The sequence below is a fragment of the Solea solea genome, chromosome 6 (assembly GCF_958295425.1).
Source record: "Solea solea chromosome 6, fSolSol10.1, whole genome shotgun sequence".
Classification (NCBI taxonomy): Eukaryota; Metazoa; Chordata; class Actinopteri; order Pleuronectiformes; family Soleidae; genus Solea; species Solea solea.
In genome coordinates, this window is record NC_081139.1 from 5,756,289 (window position 1) to 5,773,223 (window position 16,935).

At 39.3% G+C, this 16,935-nt stretch overlaps 1 protein-coding gene across 11 annotated transcripts in view; it reads right to left on the reverse strand.

Annotated features, from left to right (window-relative positions):
* atp2b2 (ATPase plasma membrane Ca2+ transporting 2) overlaps positions 1-16,935 on the reverse strand; it is a 97,335-nt gene that overhangs the window by 45,332 nt on the left and 35,068 nt on the right. For 8 of the 11 annotated variants that reach the window (XM_058631025.1, XM_058631029.1, XM_058631035.1 and 5 more), the window contains exon 2: positions 10,147-10,903. In XM_058631025.1, coding sequence (XP_058487008.1) covers positions 10,147-10,345 — 199 coding nt within the window. In that variant the 5' untranslated portion in view covers positions 10,346-10,903. Of the gene's footprint in view, positions 1-10,146; positions 10,904-10,995; positions 11,276-16,935 lie in introns of those variants that run through there. The other 3 variants (XM_058631030.1, XM_058631028.1, XM_058631027.1) reach the window with 3 other exon arrangements.

Consider the following 16,935-nt stretch of genomic DNA (forward strand, 5'->3'; position numbering starts at 1 on the left):
GTGTTTGATTTTGCTTCTTCAATCTGTGCCCTTAGGTAAGTGTGGTGGTATCGCTGATCCATAATTGTAAGACTAAACTAAACTAGACTTAATTTCTGCTTCCTTTATGTTAAAAACCATAAACTTAGAAAAAGGTAAAAGTCCCAAGACAATATCCACGTTTGTGTTCTTCTTCTCTTCTACATGGATGTTATGGATTCTTCTGTATCTGTCCATGTGCACAGAGAAATGCGGGCAGCTGTGTTACCACCCTTGATCTGGCCAACAGCAGGAGAAGAGAGGAGAGAGGTCACCTCAGGGAAAGAGCTGACATTGAGAGAAACAAGTCGTTTATAGTTCTGCATAACCAGCTGAATGCATAACCATGCCTGTCAGCTCACAATCCATACCCTTGGCCATCAGCAGCGAGTTCAGATTGAGAACATCTGAGAGGATGAGAACTGGATGTGCATACTGTATCTGACAGTAATGTGCAACAGAGGAGCATTTGGATGTGTCAATATTGACTTCTTAAGTCCTGCGACGGACTGGTGAGCTGAATATCCCTCGCCTCACCCTTACCTGAGTTGGAGAACCTATGTAGCCTTCAGTTAGCATCAAAACTCAAAAGATACTTAGTTTGTGGCACCTTGTATACATAAATAAATAAAAAACAACAATATAAACAGTCAGTTAATTGTGAAAGTATAATTATTTTATCTTAAATTTCTGCAAAATAGAAATGTTATCACACACCATACCTTTAAATCCACAGTGTTGTTATCAGATGGTGGCCTTAAGAGTGACACTCATTTTAAATACCTTTAAAATGATTTTACAATGCAGTTCAAATCTTTAAATATGTACTTTAGGGAAGATGCTTCTCATTCCTTGCTTTCTCAAAAAAAAGATTTCAAGCACTGAGCTGCTTAAGTCTGTCATATCTAGAATCTACTGTATTGACCACCTAAACCATTTATTTTTATACTTTACACCAAGCTGGACACTGTGGTTTATATGTCACCCAGACAGAACTATACTGCACACTGTTGTGAGTCAGCATCAGGCTTCATGGGACAGGACAGCAGTGTCAGGTTCTTGGCATCTGTCTCTTCGTTCAGTCGGGCATTGTTTGGGACAATGTGCCAACCATCTATATGTGACCTACAGTAATGTACAAGTGTGAGTCCATAAGTGTGTTTGTCATTCACACTTTCATACAAAGTGTTAGGGTTTTGGTGGTTCATTTGTTTATTTCACTGGACATCCATATAAACTAATTGTTGTTGTAATCCTCCAATCTGGGAAACCAGCCCACACTGTTCTTCTCCACAGACACTAAATTTAACCTGACATGAAAGTCTAAGCATTTGAGAAGTGATTACACTTGACAACATATTCTTGCAGAAATATAATTTCCATAACTGATTAATACATGAACAGAAACCTGCATTAACAAAATCACATGTGGGTTGCCAGAGTAGAAAAGCTTCCATAGACATAAGCCATGTCTTCAAATCTATGGTTATAGTAAGAAATATTTTAGCCAGTAATTGACAAAGAGACAAAGGCTTTTTCAGTTTACAGCTAGCTGTCAAACTTTATGCAGTAAATTACACTTAAAGTAATAATTCAGGTTTTTGAAGCATGGGTTGAAGTGTTTTAGTACTTGAGACTGGTCTTGGTTTTGCACATTACACAACCACATTTCAAGAAATTATTTGTATTAATGATTTTAAGACAATAAAAAGCATAAACATTCTGGCAAATGAATTGTTAAAGCTAAATCTTCAATATCTTCAATAGCAGACAAACTTAGGTCTAAAATGAATAATATTTATGTCAAGACATTTAATTTTCTTAAATATTTTTATATTATACCACAAGAAAATATACTAGAAATACTACATGAACACAAAACACTAATTGCTTATTCAATCATCCAGACAGATATTGTTTGCTGAAGTTAAAATATTATTTTGTTATTTAATGGATGGAAGAAATTATTCTTTTAAATTTAAGCATGATTTGTGGAAACTCTGTACAGTATTATTTGATTAGGATAATGGATTAGTGGTTGCCTCACAGCAAGGATTTGATTCCGGGTCTGCGATTTTTCTGTGTGGAGTTTGCACGTTCTGCCTGTGAGGCTATTATCAACCCTCCATCTGACCTCGTAATCCTTTCCTTTCCATTACTGATCTACAAAGTACTAACAGAAATTTGCCATATCATTATTAACCCAGGCCTGGTAACAACTCACATTACAGTGCACTAACAACATGTTAATCGTGTGGTAATAATTTTGTAATAGGGAAGTAATACTATGGTAATACCATCTTATTTCTGTCACCAAGTAATAGCTTGGTAATAACACTGGAAAAAAGGTATGATAATCTTAGTTATGATACTCAAATATTTTAATGTGAAGGTCTTAACATATTGGAAAGTAGTAAATTGGAAAATTATAGCGTATTCCTGTGATATCGTCCTCTTATTAGCAACCTATTACATTGTTATCACAAAGCTGGACATTGCATTAGAAATAAGATGTATTGGCATAATTCTACCTTCATAATCAGAAGTACTATCATACTACCTTTACCATATAGTTACTGGTACCTCTCTTAAAAAGTGTACCTTAAGACTGCATAACACTCCTTTCTCCAGTAAATCCTAATAATGCATTCAAAGCGCTAAGGCAGAGTGTGACCACAGTGCCTCAACACTGCTTCAGCATCTACACTAAGAACACCTGTGTGAGCAATTGCGCGTGCATGTGTGTCTGTGTGTGCGCGCACAAGATGTGGTTTTGCTCCCTTACAGAGCAAAATGGTTGTGAATCATTTATAATCTGCCCTCTGAGAGCCATCTCTTTCCCTTCTTTACTGCCTCCTATTTCATTCGCTCTCTCTTTTTCTACATTTTCCATCCATTTTACTGAGTCACCAGGGGAGCAGAGGGGAGGGCAGAGAGGATAGAAATGGAGGAGGACGATGAGAAGGAGGTGCAGGAGATATTGTCCTTATTAAAGAGACGGCGACGCCATGTGAGAGATCCCTTGTGGGACACAGATTAAATAGACTGCGTCAGAAGGGAACGTGCTAGTGGTGCGGCGACTGGAGGACATGATTAGTATGATCATCAGGGAAGGAGGGATGGAAGAGGAGAGGTGGGAAAGTAAGACACTGAGGAGGATGAGATTAGAGAAGAAGAAATGAGAAGAAGGGTTTAAGAATAGAAGAGGAGAACATGAAGAGATGTAGTGTAGATGCACACAGACTGAACAGTTGACTTTATTTTAAGGGAGTGACAAAAAAAGATTAGACAGAAAATGAAGACGGGTGTGAATGATGTAAAATAAGAAAACAGGGAGATGAAATTGGAAAACAGGGGGAGTGTTTCAGCCAAACTCTGCAGTCACAGAGAGGAAAGAGTGAGAAGATAGAGAGAAGATGGGAGAACAGGCTCCTCCTATGTATAGAATTCATGGTAACAGGACATACAGGAATAAAACAAGTGATAGTAGCATAGCTACTTTAAACTACCCTGCAACATGTGTTGTTAAATTGAAACCTGCACCTAGTGTATATGAGGAAGCATTATCAGGTAACAGCGGATCACAGGTTTTTATACTATCTGATTACTAAACAAAGAAATAACGTCATTCTATAGAGGTACCACCATTTTCATCTCTTTTTTTAACTCTTATATTTTCTAATGACTGCACACATCAAGATACTGTGTACTTGACCTACAAGAAATGTCACCAACAAATGACCGTTGACAGACATAGAAATCACTAGTTACAGATCGACAGTTGAAGTGCATGGACTGTTTTTACTCACACTGTCAAAAACTTAACACATGTTTCTCCTGTCAGCGATGTCAACTCATCACAAGTAAAAACCTCCTTAGTGAATATACCATGTGTTAGATCATCTGGCCACCTTCCACTATCATTATTACTGCCACAACAACCTAAAAACCAATTAAGGGGCAGACACAATTCAATACAATGCTTTGGATGTGTTGTGCTTCTTTTCGAGAACTATAATACTGTCACTCACTTAGTTAAAGGGGCGAAAGCAGGAGAGAGAGAGACAGAGAGAGATGATGAAGGTTAAAGATGTAGAGCAGGTCTATTTCGGCTACGCCGTACACTGGCCTACTGGGATATGAGCAACCAACCAGCACACCGAAATAGAAATGGGAGCAGAGGAGAGACAGAGAGAGAGAGGATGAGTGATAAGGTGTGGTAAGAGAGAAAAAAAATGGAAGAGGAAGAAGGGCAGATGGAAAGGTTGATGAGGAGGAGGTCTGCGGGTGACAGGAATGTGAGGCGAAAGGTATGTGGGAAGTAAGAGGGTTTAATTGGAAAGATGGAGGGAAATATTTGGATTCTTGTCAGTATGGACAGATGAAAATACTGATCCCACTGTCATGGGTCGTTTTCCATTTTGACAGGTCGTAATAAGAAAAGTACAGGTGTAAATAATCCATGATGATGAGGATGGCTGCGTTTCATTTATCTTCCTGAGTTTCAGGGTGGATGCTGGCTCTCTTTTACACTGCTCTCACTTAGACAAACTGGACAGAGCCCTTGATAATCTCATCAGTAACATATGCTGTTCCTGTTAACACATGTCTCCTATAGAAAAGACCTACAGCAGTTAGCTTGGGAGCTGCAAAAGCTCATATAGGTCCAGCTGCCCTGAGTGTTCATCCACAATTTAACATCGCTGTGAGCATCAAACGGTACTAGGCAATGACTGACAAGGAAAATACATACTCTATGTTGATAATTATTTATGATTTAGTAATGGTCATGGAAATCCTGATGATATTAATCAAATACAAAACTGGATCCTTTACCATAACTACAGTCCTATCCTGGATCCTAACTCTAACCTCGTACTCTCACTTTTATTTTACTGCTTCTCAAAATATCCAAATGTGCTGCCAGTGGGTTTACAATGGAGTTAATGGTGCCTCTCTTTCAGTCGTGGAAGGGTTCCTTGTACGTCTGTCAAGCAACGCTGAGGGACGTTGACAGAGTGGCAGTATATGACGCTTTGGGGATGAGAACAGTCTGGAAACACAAATTAATCATATGAATCCTCTTTAGAGGTGCAACTAACGATTGTTTTCATAATCGATTAATTTGTCGATTATATTCTTGATTAATCGATGGATCGTTTGGTCTATAAAATATCAGAAAACCTTAAAAAATGTTGATCGGTGTTCGTCAAACCTGGTGATGTTCTCAAATGTCTTGTTTTGTCCACAAACCAAAATGATTAACTTTTAATGATTTCTTTGTTATCCAGAGCAACAATGGCTCTGGGAGAAAATGAAGAAAATAGTCACATTTAAGAAGCTGTTTTTTTAATCATGAAAAAAGCTTCAAACCGATTAATCGATTATCAAAATAGTTTTCTATTCATTTAGTAATCGATTAATCGATTGATTGTTTCAGCTCTAATCCTCTTATAAAGATCTGAGAATAATGTATTATTGGACTTTGAACTACGTTGTTTCATACCCATTTAATTTCATGTCATTGTTTATGTATTACTATTTGGGTATTTTACTTACAAAGCCCCACATACCTGTAATAATCATAATCACCTTCATAACTCTTAAGCTTGAGGTGTAAGTGTTATTGGAGGTGTTGAAGATTGTGAGTTAGTGTGTTATATTTTGAAAATGGTTTTGTAATAGTTAAAAAATTGATGTTTTAAACAGTTTGGCCTTTGGAGGTTGGAGGAAGAGGATGTTAAGGGAGATTTGTTGGAAGTGAAGGAAGTGTGTATTGATGTGCAGTGGGAGTCAAATCATAGAACTGGGGGCCAGTAAGAGACAAGAGAAGAAGGAGGTAGTTACAAGACTGAAATGGAGGTGCAGTGATAGAGGGCAAAGAAAACTGGAGTGGGATCATACCAGCCATGACACCTATCATACACAGGAGATGCTAAAACTAAAAAAGCGTAAAAACACACCAAAGGCAATAAGACACCAATAAAATAAATAACATAAAAGCAACATCTCTACACTACGTTGAATGCCAAGGAAAGAAGGTGTGTTTTAGAAAAAAATTAAAAATAAGGCAGTGAAGTGGTCTGCTTAAAATGGTAACTTGTTCCAAAGTTTGGGAGCAGCAACAGTGAAGGTCCTATCCCCTCTGAGCCTCAACCTAGTTTCTGGCACAATCAGGAGGGAGCTTGATGGAACACAGGGCTGAACATATATGGCTCAGTAATCGTTGCTGCATTATAAAATGAGGACTACTCCACAAACCCACACAGGTTTCTGCAGCTATTCTTCACTGCAATGACTCCCATTCATTTGGACAGCCTAAACAAAGCATTATCGCTACCATTAACCATAACCAGTAATGCCTCAACACAATTCAAAGCATCTTAGCCCTCAATTTAAACAGTGTCTCAGAAATGAGGTTGTGTCTAATTAGGACCAGGTTTAATAGCCTATAACTGTACTGTCATGTCTGGGAAATATTATATTATATGAAACTGAAGGATGTTGGTCGCTTGAAAATAAAATGTCTTATTCCCTAGCTGTGGATAATACGAACAATTAGCTGGAGAACTGCTGAATGTATTTGTGTCAAATCAATTTAACTGTATTTATTGCTATTTAGCACCATCTTCCCTTATTCATCTCATCATTTCCGTGTGTAAGGTCAGTGATGTACAGCGATGCAGACTGTGAATGGGAAGTTATGAAATCAAGTATATAAATAAGGTAACTTAGGTGGATGCAACTAGGTATCCATGTAAGAAACTATATACATTTAATTTATAAATGATAAAAACTATACATTGGAATATTCAAGACAATCAAACTTTCAGTGATCCATTCTTTTTTAATATCATGCATTAATTTTTTCATATCTCATATCATAGCCATATCCAAGCTACCTTATGTGTTCCCCACTGTAGTTCTGCGTGCATTTAATGTGATTTCCACACATATCTACATGTATTTCACATCTGCCGCAAGGTCTGGCCAAATATCATGTCTGCCCTCCCTCTCCAACAACATCAAAGGCTATCAGTGCCCTGAGCACCTCTTCATCCTCCCAACCCTCGAGGAATGGCTCTGCCCTAAACATTCTCACATTTCCCTACTCCCGACACAGGATGCCAATGTGCTGCAGCTCTCTGCTGATCTCTATAAAAAAATTGTTTTTAAAATAGTTTGCTGAGCACCCACCAACTTGCCCTTCTTCTGTCTCACACGGAACAGGTCAAATCATCTCCAGCCATACCCTCTCGAAAACTAAGTTGTAGTATGACATGCCATCTGGCCCCTGAGTGACTCATGCCCTTCATTTTCTGCCTGCCTGAGAGAAAGGCATGCTTCTCCATCCCACTATCATCTACAAGGAAACAAATACTGTAGGTAACTACATCCTGAATTTGGGTATTACGTACAAGAGGCAGATCACTGGAAAATGAATCCAGGACCAAAGAATCCATGCATGTTACAGAATTAGATGAACAACTTCATCAGCATTCATTTAATCATGATCATAAAAATGGTATATTTTAGTTGACTTTATATATCTTAATTATATTTGCTCCCCTTGCTATGGGCCTAGAAAATAACTTGGAGCCATTAAACGTTAACGCAAAATAATAAAACTAAACGACTACATTTTTCTATTAGTTTATTAAAGATTTAATGTAAAACCATATATACCTTCCCCAAACACTGACTGTGGTACATGGCTGTTGTGCTGCATGTGTTGTGCTGTGATTTTAAAATTCATATGTGTATTAAGTGTATCCGGGATAAGAACTAATGTAGCTATTGTAGCAATCTGTCTATGAAAATACTCAACTACTACGCTTAGAAATGCACTAATGTGTAAGACAACTTCAATGGTTGCATTTTCCCATGCTATGCACAGAGTCATTATGCATTTACGCTGTATACTGTAATGGAGTATAGCCATTCAAGAATCGTCAGTATCATTTGGAAAGGGCTGGTTATAGGCTACAATTCACAGGGCTAATAGGTCAACCGTGCTCAGTGCCTTAAACTATCAAATGCAGGCCCCTGGGACACATACACATTACAAACACCACGCATGATGACAGCAAGCAATAGAGAATACCTTCAAGGATAATTACCATGATCATATTTCTGAGGTAACATATGTTCTGTGGGGCAACCGCACAAAACACAAGGGAGCCCACACAGCATAAACATGGAAACAAATGGGATCACTAATGCAAACAGATACATTAGATAGCATTAGTTTCCACTTAATGATTGTTCCATTGAGAGATAAAAAAAATTATTAATTATAAAAAATGAATAGCGGTAACTAAGGATGAGAGTAGAGGGTCATCCTGCTCATCAGTACTGGGGCAAGGGTTTAACAAAAAAAGTCAGGGACTTGTTAAATTGATTAAATCAGTGAAAGTGATGACCACATTCACATGGTAAGGAAAAAACCTAATTGCCCATAGTGTACAAGTTTCACAATATACTTGATCCAATAAATAATCACAATTCTGAGAACAAGTAATGCCACACGCATATCAGAGTGTTGTGTTTGTGAATATAATCCACAGTGTGGGGTGGCATCTACTTAAATTGTTGTGCTCCACCGAACGCAACAACAAGGAAAACCTATAATTTAACACTGTCGCAGAGACGTCGTAATATGGAAAAAAAGGGGGAAAAGTGAGCAGACAAACATTTTCATTTTAAATGAGAATTTGAGATGAGCTGAATCATTAGGACTCAGCCATTAACAAAATGGAGGAAAATGTTGGTGTATCATTTATCGCTTTGTTTGTTATATTATAGAATAATGGAGTGTAAAATGTACTTTCCCCACAGTGTCAGTGATATTGTTGCAAACAGCAAATAAAAATGAAATGCTAGGCTGAACAAATCGGATTCAGGGTGACGGAAAGCATGTTAATAATTACAATTCTTTTTTTTTTTTTTGTCTATTTGAGAATTGTAATTACTTTAATTTCAGCTTTATTGCAAGTTTGCAGGCTGATTCTGGGAAAGTGTTTACACACTGATAAAATGTAATCGCCAGAATGCTCGTGAGAATGGCAAAGCAAAATTATAATACCGTCTGTTATGATCATTTTATTCTGAGTTCAAATTAATTTTCATTACAGTTTTGCACTGCAGGCATTGTTCCACTCTGATGGCAATCAGCAGCAGACACTGCATCTCGTATCCAACTCAGTGTTTCCATCATGGCTTTTATCTTAATGTTTGTTCAACTCGGCAAGAGTCTCTGAACTGATCACATTTACTCTGCTGTTGTCTTGCTGCAGGGTTGATCACTAGCTGACCTAGAAGTGGTGCTGTTGGATGAGAAGACCCGGAAACAAAATCTTCTGTTTACCTATGAGGTTACAAGTGATTTCTGACATCACACAGGTGAAACTCCGCAAACTGTTCCAAGATCCCGATGTCACAGGAGGTGCATGATTTCAACACTGTCTTAAATGTATACACAGATTAAGTATCAGAGTGGCTTAGCTACCTGTGCTGTTCCTCATGAGGCATCAGTATAAATTGAGGCAGTAAATAATAAGACGAGTAAGTATTTGAATGGTATAAAAAAAGCCACATATTTCCATATCATAACAGTAAACTAACCTCCCTTTGTTGTGTCAAAAAATTGTTGTTGTTTTTTATCACTGCTGATTAGTTGATTATAAATATAAATACATCGAAAACAGGGTAGGGTGAAGGGTTTGTTGTATTTGTGCCTTTTCATCCAACTCATACCCAGTCCCTGGTGTCCTGAGAGATTTCGATGCATACAGTACTAAACACAGGAAGGGTATTCATTAGTCTCCTCAAAGGGGACTCCCTCCCTTCTCTGATGCTGTGCTTACGCATTTTACCAGGTGCCTTACAGGGTTTCTGCTTGTCTGTGTCTTTTACCAGTGGTTCTATACCAAATAATAAAGCAGGTGTACCATAAAGTTAATGATCTTTATCCATACCAAAGAGTACATTTACCGATAATCTTATATCGGCTCAATAAAAAATAGGAGAACACATTCTTCAAGGTGATCTCCTTCCTACAATAGACTCCAGTGCAAGCATATAAACATAGTCACACACCCACACACACAGATAAGCACTAGGACTTACCTTCTGTGGGTGAGGTTTTCAGACGTGTGCAGAGTCCCTCAGTACCCCCGTAGTCCTCCTGGAGCTTGACCACAGCCTCTGTGCCACGCAGCTCCATCAACGATCGCAGCTCCATGAGCGAGCAGCCGAAGCCTGCCACCCGGTTGCTGTCATTGCTTTGGTTCTTGGCATAAAAATCGCTGTTTGACAAGTCCCCCATGGTGTCAGCTAGTCAAGTCAGTTATATAAGTGCTTGTTATTGCTTAGAGATCAATTAAAAGCTTGCACAACAGAGAGATTAGCTTAGGCTCATCTGAAAAAAAATTCAAATCAGGTATCTAGCAAGCAAAAACAACCCAAAAACTGGGGGGAAAAAAGAATGATACTTGAAGATAATGGATAATGTAGGCAGATAAAGATTTAAAAGGGGGGGAAAAATCCGAGGGAATAAACTGATTAACAGGTTCTCTTTTTCAGGAGAGACTGTCAGGTATCAGGATACCAAAAACCATCAAAGAGAAAAAACAAGAAAAGGAGCAGCAGAGTGCAAGGAGAGGAGGCGATGATGAAACACAAGTCGGGAGCATCCAGGTGAGCGTTGGACAGCCCCAGTGGTCAGGTCTTGAGAAGGGTAATGATGGTGGTTGTAAGTCCTGTAGGTCTCAGGCTCACCACGGCTGCAGTCCAGACCCGCTCCATGTGTGGCTTCCCATTGCTGCTATTCTGCTGTTGCCTCTGATGCCTTTCTCTCTCTACATGGTGGTCTTCCCCATCACTGCTATAGAGAGAGGGAGAGAGAGAGGGCGAGTTGAATTCAATAGATTAATTCAAGGAGGACAGAAGGTGAGGCGAGAGGAGAGCGAGACACACAGAGGGAGTACAGAGATGAGTGCTGCGTTCTTAGGGCAGTGATGGATTCAGCGATAGGTGATGCACAGCTGTAGAACAGCCTCTCCTGCCTCCTGCCGTAACTGTGGCTCTACTGTCTTTCTTTCCTGCTGCTGCTGCTGGTAGTGGTGCTAACCTCATTCTGAGGACAGAGCGAGAGAGAGAGAAAGAGAGAGAGGGAGAGAACTAGAGAGAGAAAGGGAGGATGTGAAAAAGAGGGAGGGCGGAGAGAAGAGGATGCTCCTTTCTGGTGCAGAGTGGAGGGGAGTTGTGCGCGGGTGGGTGGCCAGAGATGCTCTGACGACAAAGCAGAGAGGCAGCATGTAACGATGCACTGTCACCGGGAGGAAGGACTGAGCTATGGAGCTGCTATCTCACCACTAGTTACCTCGCATTCTACACCAAGTGACCTCTTTGAAACAAAATATCTTTGATGACACGTTCATTTCTGTCCATGTGTCAAAGATTCCCCTGCACTCCCTCGTTTACTCAGCTTATAGCAAAGAGACTTGTGCTGTGGTACTAATTAGATCACTAATGTGATTCAATGTTTGCAACCAGTTTACACAAATTTGCAAAGATGTCGCTCACTGTTGTGTTTTTGAAACAAAAAAGTCTATGCCATATTTTTTCTATATTTCCTCGATAATAAATGTCCTTGTGCAGGGCAGCCTCCTTCAGAGGACCCCAATGAAGGCTACTAAAAGAAACAGTCTGGTCTTTGAAGGATTTCCCTTTCGCATCACCAGCTTGTCCCACCCTCACTACTGTTGTTGCCTAGCAATAGCACTGCAACTGGACACGATACAGATCACTAATGGCATGCAATGTAACATGAACATTTTTGACAAACCCCCCCAATTTTTTTTCATGTGCACCCTTAGCTATTCAATTTAGTTGATTAGCTAAGGTGGGAGAGGGAGACCTGGAATCATGCTGAATGCTACAGTTAATCAACACAACACAGACACACAAAGACTCTGGCTTTATTGTGTGTCCATCATTAACAATGTACAAAATGTGTCTATGAGGTCTCCAAAGGCTCATGATGTGTTAAGTAGAAAACAAACCTGGAAGTCACCTTAAGATAAAATACAATGAGCAACGTAATGGAAATAACAGGGGTAAAACAATGAACCTGCTAAACATTTCCAACTCGGACAAATGTTTTCCCACCTACATATTATTACAATGTTGACACAATATATATTGTGTAGCTTAGTTGAGTTTTGCAAAGTTTTCCATTTCTTAAACATACAAAAGAAGGAACAGTATGTGCCAGATTAATTCTTTCTCTCTGTTCTTCTCTGACCTTTAATGCTATAGTCCTTCAAGTCCAATCAATGTTTGTGGTACCACAACAACATCTGTTCATTATGGACCATGTGAGGCTATAGATTTAAAGCTTCATATTATCATGCTGGTTAAGTGCATGACTGGAGCCGTTAGTGGTGGTGCTAGATTTTACGAGCAAACCCGTATTTAAATTACAATGGCATTCCTGGGAGCGGCATTGATTGAGGCGTGTGTGTGTCCGTATCAGATGGAGGAAAAAAAAAAAGAAAATCAGCTAAATATATGGGCCAAAGAAATCAGCATCAATTATCTGCTATCAGCTGCACTGATTTCTAAAAATCAGCATTGACCATAAACCTCTGTTAACCTCTTGTTCAAAGAGACATTAGTACACTACCATGCATTGACTGTGCGTGCACATACAAATTATTTCCTCTTTCCTTGGAAAGAGCTATTAATGTTGTTTTCTATTCATGTCAAAGGTTTAATCCTGATTACCATAGTGTATCAAAATGGTTCCACAGGAGAAAAAAACATTTGCCACGTTAAATGTTGTGAATATGGAGTTAATTATTTTGGTAGCACCTCGCACAAGGTTTTTTGCCTCTCTCCTCATCTTACTTGTCTGTCTATTCCAGACTCTACTTCTGTGCCCTGTTCCCATTCTGCTTCACTGCTAGCCTGTCTGCATAATTTTTGGAGAGCTCACCATGGCTTGACAGTGAATAATTAGTACAATGTGATCAAATGCTGAGAGAGAGAGTGCAGCATTTCAGATGATCAACAGCTATTTACCTTAAATGCAAGGATAGATAATTGGACTTCATGAAATTAAACACCATATGGAATCCACATTATAACATGGAGCTCTGTGGCCAGATGCTAAGACCATCTGACAGACATATTGTATGATGTTTGACAAACAGAGGAATCTGCTGCAAAGTTTCTGGTCTGACAAGCAGTTTTCTGTCATTTGTCGTCCTCCACAGTGAAGCCATTCACATTTCATGTGCATCTGTCGCAAAATGTCCTTGAGCACAGGGAGGCAGAGCTGAGGTATGAGCTGTGCCCACTGCACCATCACCACTACCAGCAGCCCTGGCATACAACGCCTCCTGCCTGTGATGAAAAGTAGTGCAGGGGATTTCAAAGACGATGGAGCAGCTTCAGCTACAAGTCAAAACATGTTCAAAAGCAACATGAAGACCAAGTAGCGTGACATTAACACGATCCTACAGCACTAGAAAAAAAACTGCCAGACTCAGAAAAGTCTGCATCAAACAGCACTGATACACTCTCAAATAAATACGTTTTTTTTTTATAACAATATGCCCACTTCTCCAAATGTAAAATACAAACTAAACTACAAAAACACGTTAGTGTAAACATATGGTATAACCTCCACTACAATGAGAGTTCTCTGCACTGAAATATTTGTGAAATTTTGTGAAAGTGGTGCACAATGTTAAGGGGAATCCCTTTGCACATAGATAGCAGCTGCACTGCAATCCTGCATTGAAATATCCATGAGTATACACAAAACCAGAAAGAGCAAAAACACTTTAACTGACATTGTCTCAGAGGTGAACTGTTATGTAACAACAACACTGAGTGGCACTGCTCTCTAACAGGAGTGAAAGCAGTTGTCATGCTAACTACAGGCAGCTGACAGAGTCTAACAAAGAAGAAGGTTATTTTGGAAAAGCTTGCAAAGCAAAGGACAGCAGCACCAATTAATATCAAGGAAAAAACACAAAAGAGGTAGGAGGAGAGAGAGCACATTATGTACATAGACATATCTCTGTATGTGTGTATGCTTAGTCAAGTCATACATTGTGAGGAACTTCCGAGTTGTCCCTGATAGTTGCTGGGGTTATTCTGTGTCGCAGAGTGAGACTGAGAAGTGAGAAGTGGTGATGATGCGCCTTAGCTGTGAGATGACTGGGCTAGAGGACAGACAAGGGCACACGGTGATATAAACCTCTAACAAACATAGAACCTTGAATGCACAGCATCAAATTACATATGAAAAATATTCCTCTCCTAAAAAAAAGGACAAGTAGTACCTCAATATGTGGAGCTTGAGCCACTGCAGGTTACGTCTCTCCCTCACTCCCCTCCTGATTTCCACCTGCTGACTCCCTCTATGGCTCTGCAGCACACACCATTTATGGCTGTTGTATGGATCACCTTGTCACCTTTCCTCCCACCTCCTATGCTTTTTATTTAGCTGCCTGCTCGCTCACACTCTGTCTTCTTTGAGTGTATCATCTTTTCATTAACAATGACTGATGTTAGCAAAAGAGCAAAGTTAATTTTAGGATAATTAGCAACAAATAATAACCTTTCTTTTTCGTCTCTTCGTTTGTTCTACAACCTGAACAATCTGTGTTTGATGTACTGTATTTAGCGGGCTAATGACAATATACAATGATAGACAATGCAGTCAAGCTGTGGAGGGAGATGTAAAGTGCAATCTTGCCTGGAGCAATCGCGTGGAAGCACATTAAAAATATGTAACTAAATCGATATTGACATCTTATTGCCTGGTATATAGAAACATAATAAGCAAATGTAGCATGAAAAAATACTTATGGTCATGATTACTGAAAAACCAGCTCACCCAAATGGTGTCTGTACATAATGATCTAAGAATAATCAGTGGCACAGCTTCGTGGTGGAGAATATGTTGCAGAGTTTTTTTACAGGCTGTGGTTCTGCCTCTGCAGAAGTATGACAAAGGTCAGAGACAGAAATCTGTAGACACCGTGTGGAGACGGCAGTGGAAGCAAATGCAACCAAACAAAAACAAGAAGCTAATGTAGAGCTAGAGCTAGACTGTATCTCTGATTGCTACCTGATGCTGAAACATGTTTTTGTCAAAATGTCATAAGAAAAAGAAAAATTATGTATGGTACGATGAAAATATGTATTATGTGCGTAATGGGGGCGGGACTAGATAAGCTTTTGCTTCTCCCGCTTTCCCTTTCGGTTATGTGTATTGTGTGAACTACACTAAGATGATGTGTGATGATGAGTGATCTAACTGACATGACCGAAATAGCATATAAATAAATAAATAAATAAATAAATAAATAAATAAATAAATAAATTCTGTAAAATAGAAGCAATTTTGCTTTCTTTTGGTGAATTATCCAATTAAATCACACTACTGGCTCAATTCCTCCAGTGCACAGCATCTTGCTGTCAATCACCCTGGACAGGAACTCGGGGGAGTGGAACCCTGGTAGATAATAAGGTATAGGGGGAGTGAGGTGAAACATGTTTTACTCTAGTTGATGGAAGCAGACTATCCAGAAGACTTTTTTGTCAAATTAAAAGACTTGTGTAGATAGTATGAGAATGGCATAAAGAATTAAGAGTAATAAGAGGAATAGATGATATCAGAAACTGGAAGCTTAAGGTTTTTTTGTTTTTTTTTTATCACTTACACTACACTAACAACATCCTCATGTGATTCTGTCAGGAAATGAAAATATCCAAAATAGAGCTGTGTTGAGCTGTGGATAAACAGTACCATACTGCCAGGTGAAGTGTATCCTTTAACTCCAGCAACAACAGGCAAGGTGACAAACAAAACAACCCAACAGAGAAAAACTGAGCATTTGTGAATTTGAGCCACTCACAACATTTATAGGGAAAGAAGCCAACTATTTAAGATGAGCAGATTGGACTATGTGCTACGTCCTCCAACAGTGTGCAGCAATGTGATAAAATAAACATGACAATATATTATTTAATGCAGACAAGCCTTGGCTACTGCATGTTTTTATAGCCGCACAAGCAGCATGGTCTTAGAAAGGCAATTGCCAAGTGCGTGGTTCACCAATTAAAGTCCAAGTTGTTTGACTGCCATTAAGCTCAGTGCAGAGATTCATGGCTTTTCATGCACGAGCAAGTCAAAGTTTTCACTTGTGAGGTTACAACTGAGGTTCATGGTTGCTAGACAACAGTTGTTTATGACCTGCAAATTACATCAAAAACGAATGACAAGTCATCGGCTACAGATATATTAGTCGACAAGCGGTAAAGAGTAAAGGTTTGCTTGTCAACATGCAATGGGATTTTGGACGCATTAGCTACAACGCACAGCAGCATGTTGAAAATGTTACAGCTCACAGCACACATCTTGCAGGAAACTGCCACAGCCAACCTCCTCCTCCACCCCCAACACTTGATCAGCCTTCTGTATCACTGCCTTATCCACTTGAACCTCCTCAAACCTGGAATTAGTTTGTTTACAATGTTTCACCACCAGATTAACAATATTCAGAGAATAATACAGCAAACAAGTGGATGACAAATGTGCTTGTGGGGATTTTACTGATCCTCACAGAGTGTGACATGCAGTGCAGTCCACATGTAATACACAGTTGTAATAGCACTGAGTCAGGTACTTGCTCAAACGGGTTGCCAACCTAAAAAGGTCCTGCAAAACACACTGAGTCATCACCATTTTTAGGTGTGGTTGCCTAAAGGTCACATGTGATGAGGCTAATGTGGTGGATTTTAAGTTCTTAGTTCACCTTTTGGATTTAATCTCAGAAATAATTGATATCCAAGGCTCTTATTACTCATATGAGCTTGTGTATGGACAGTTTAATT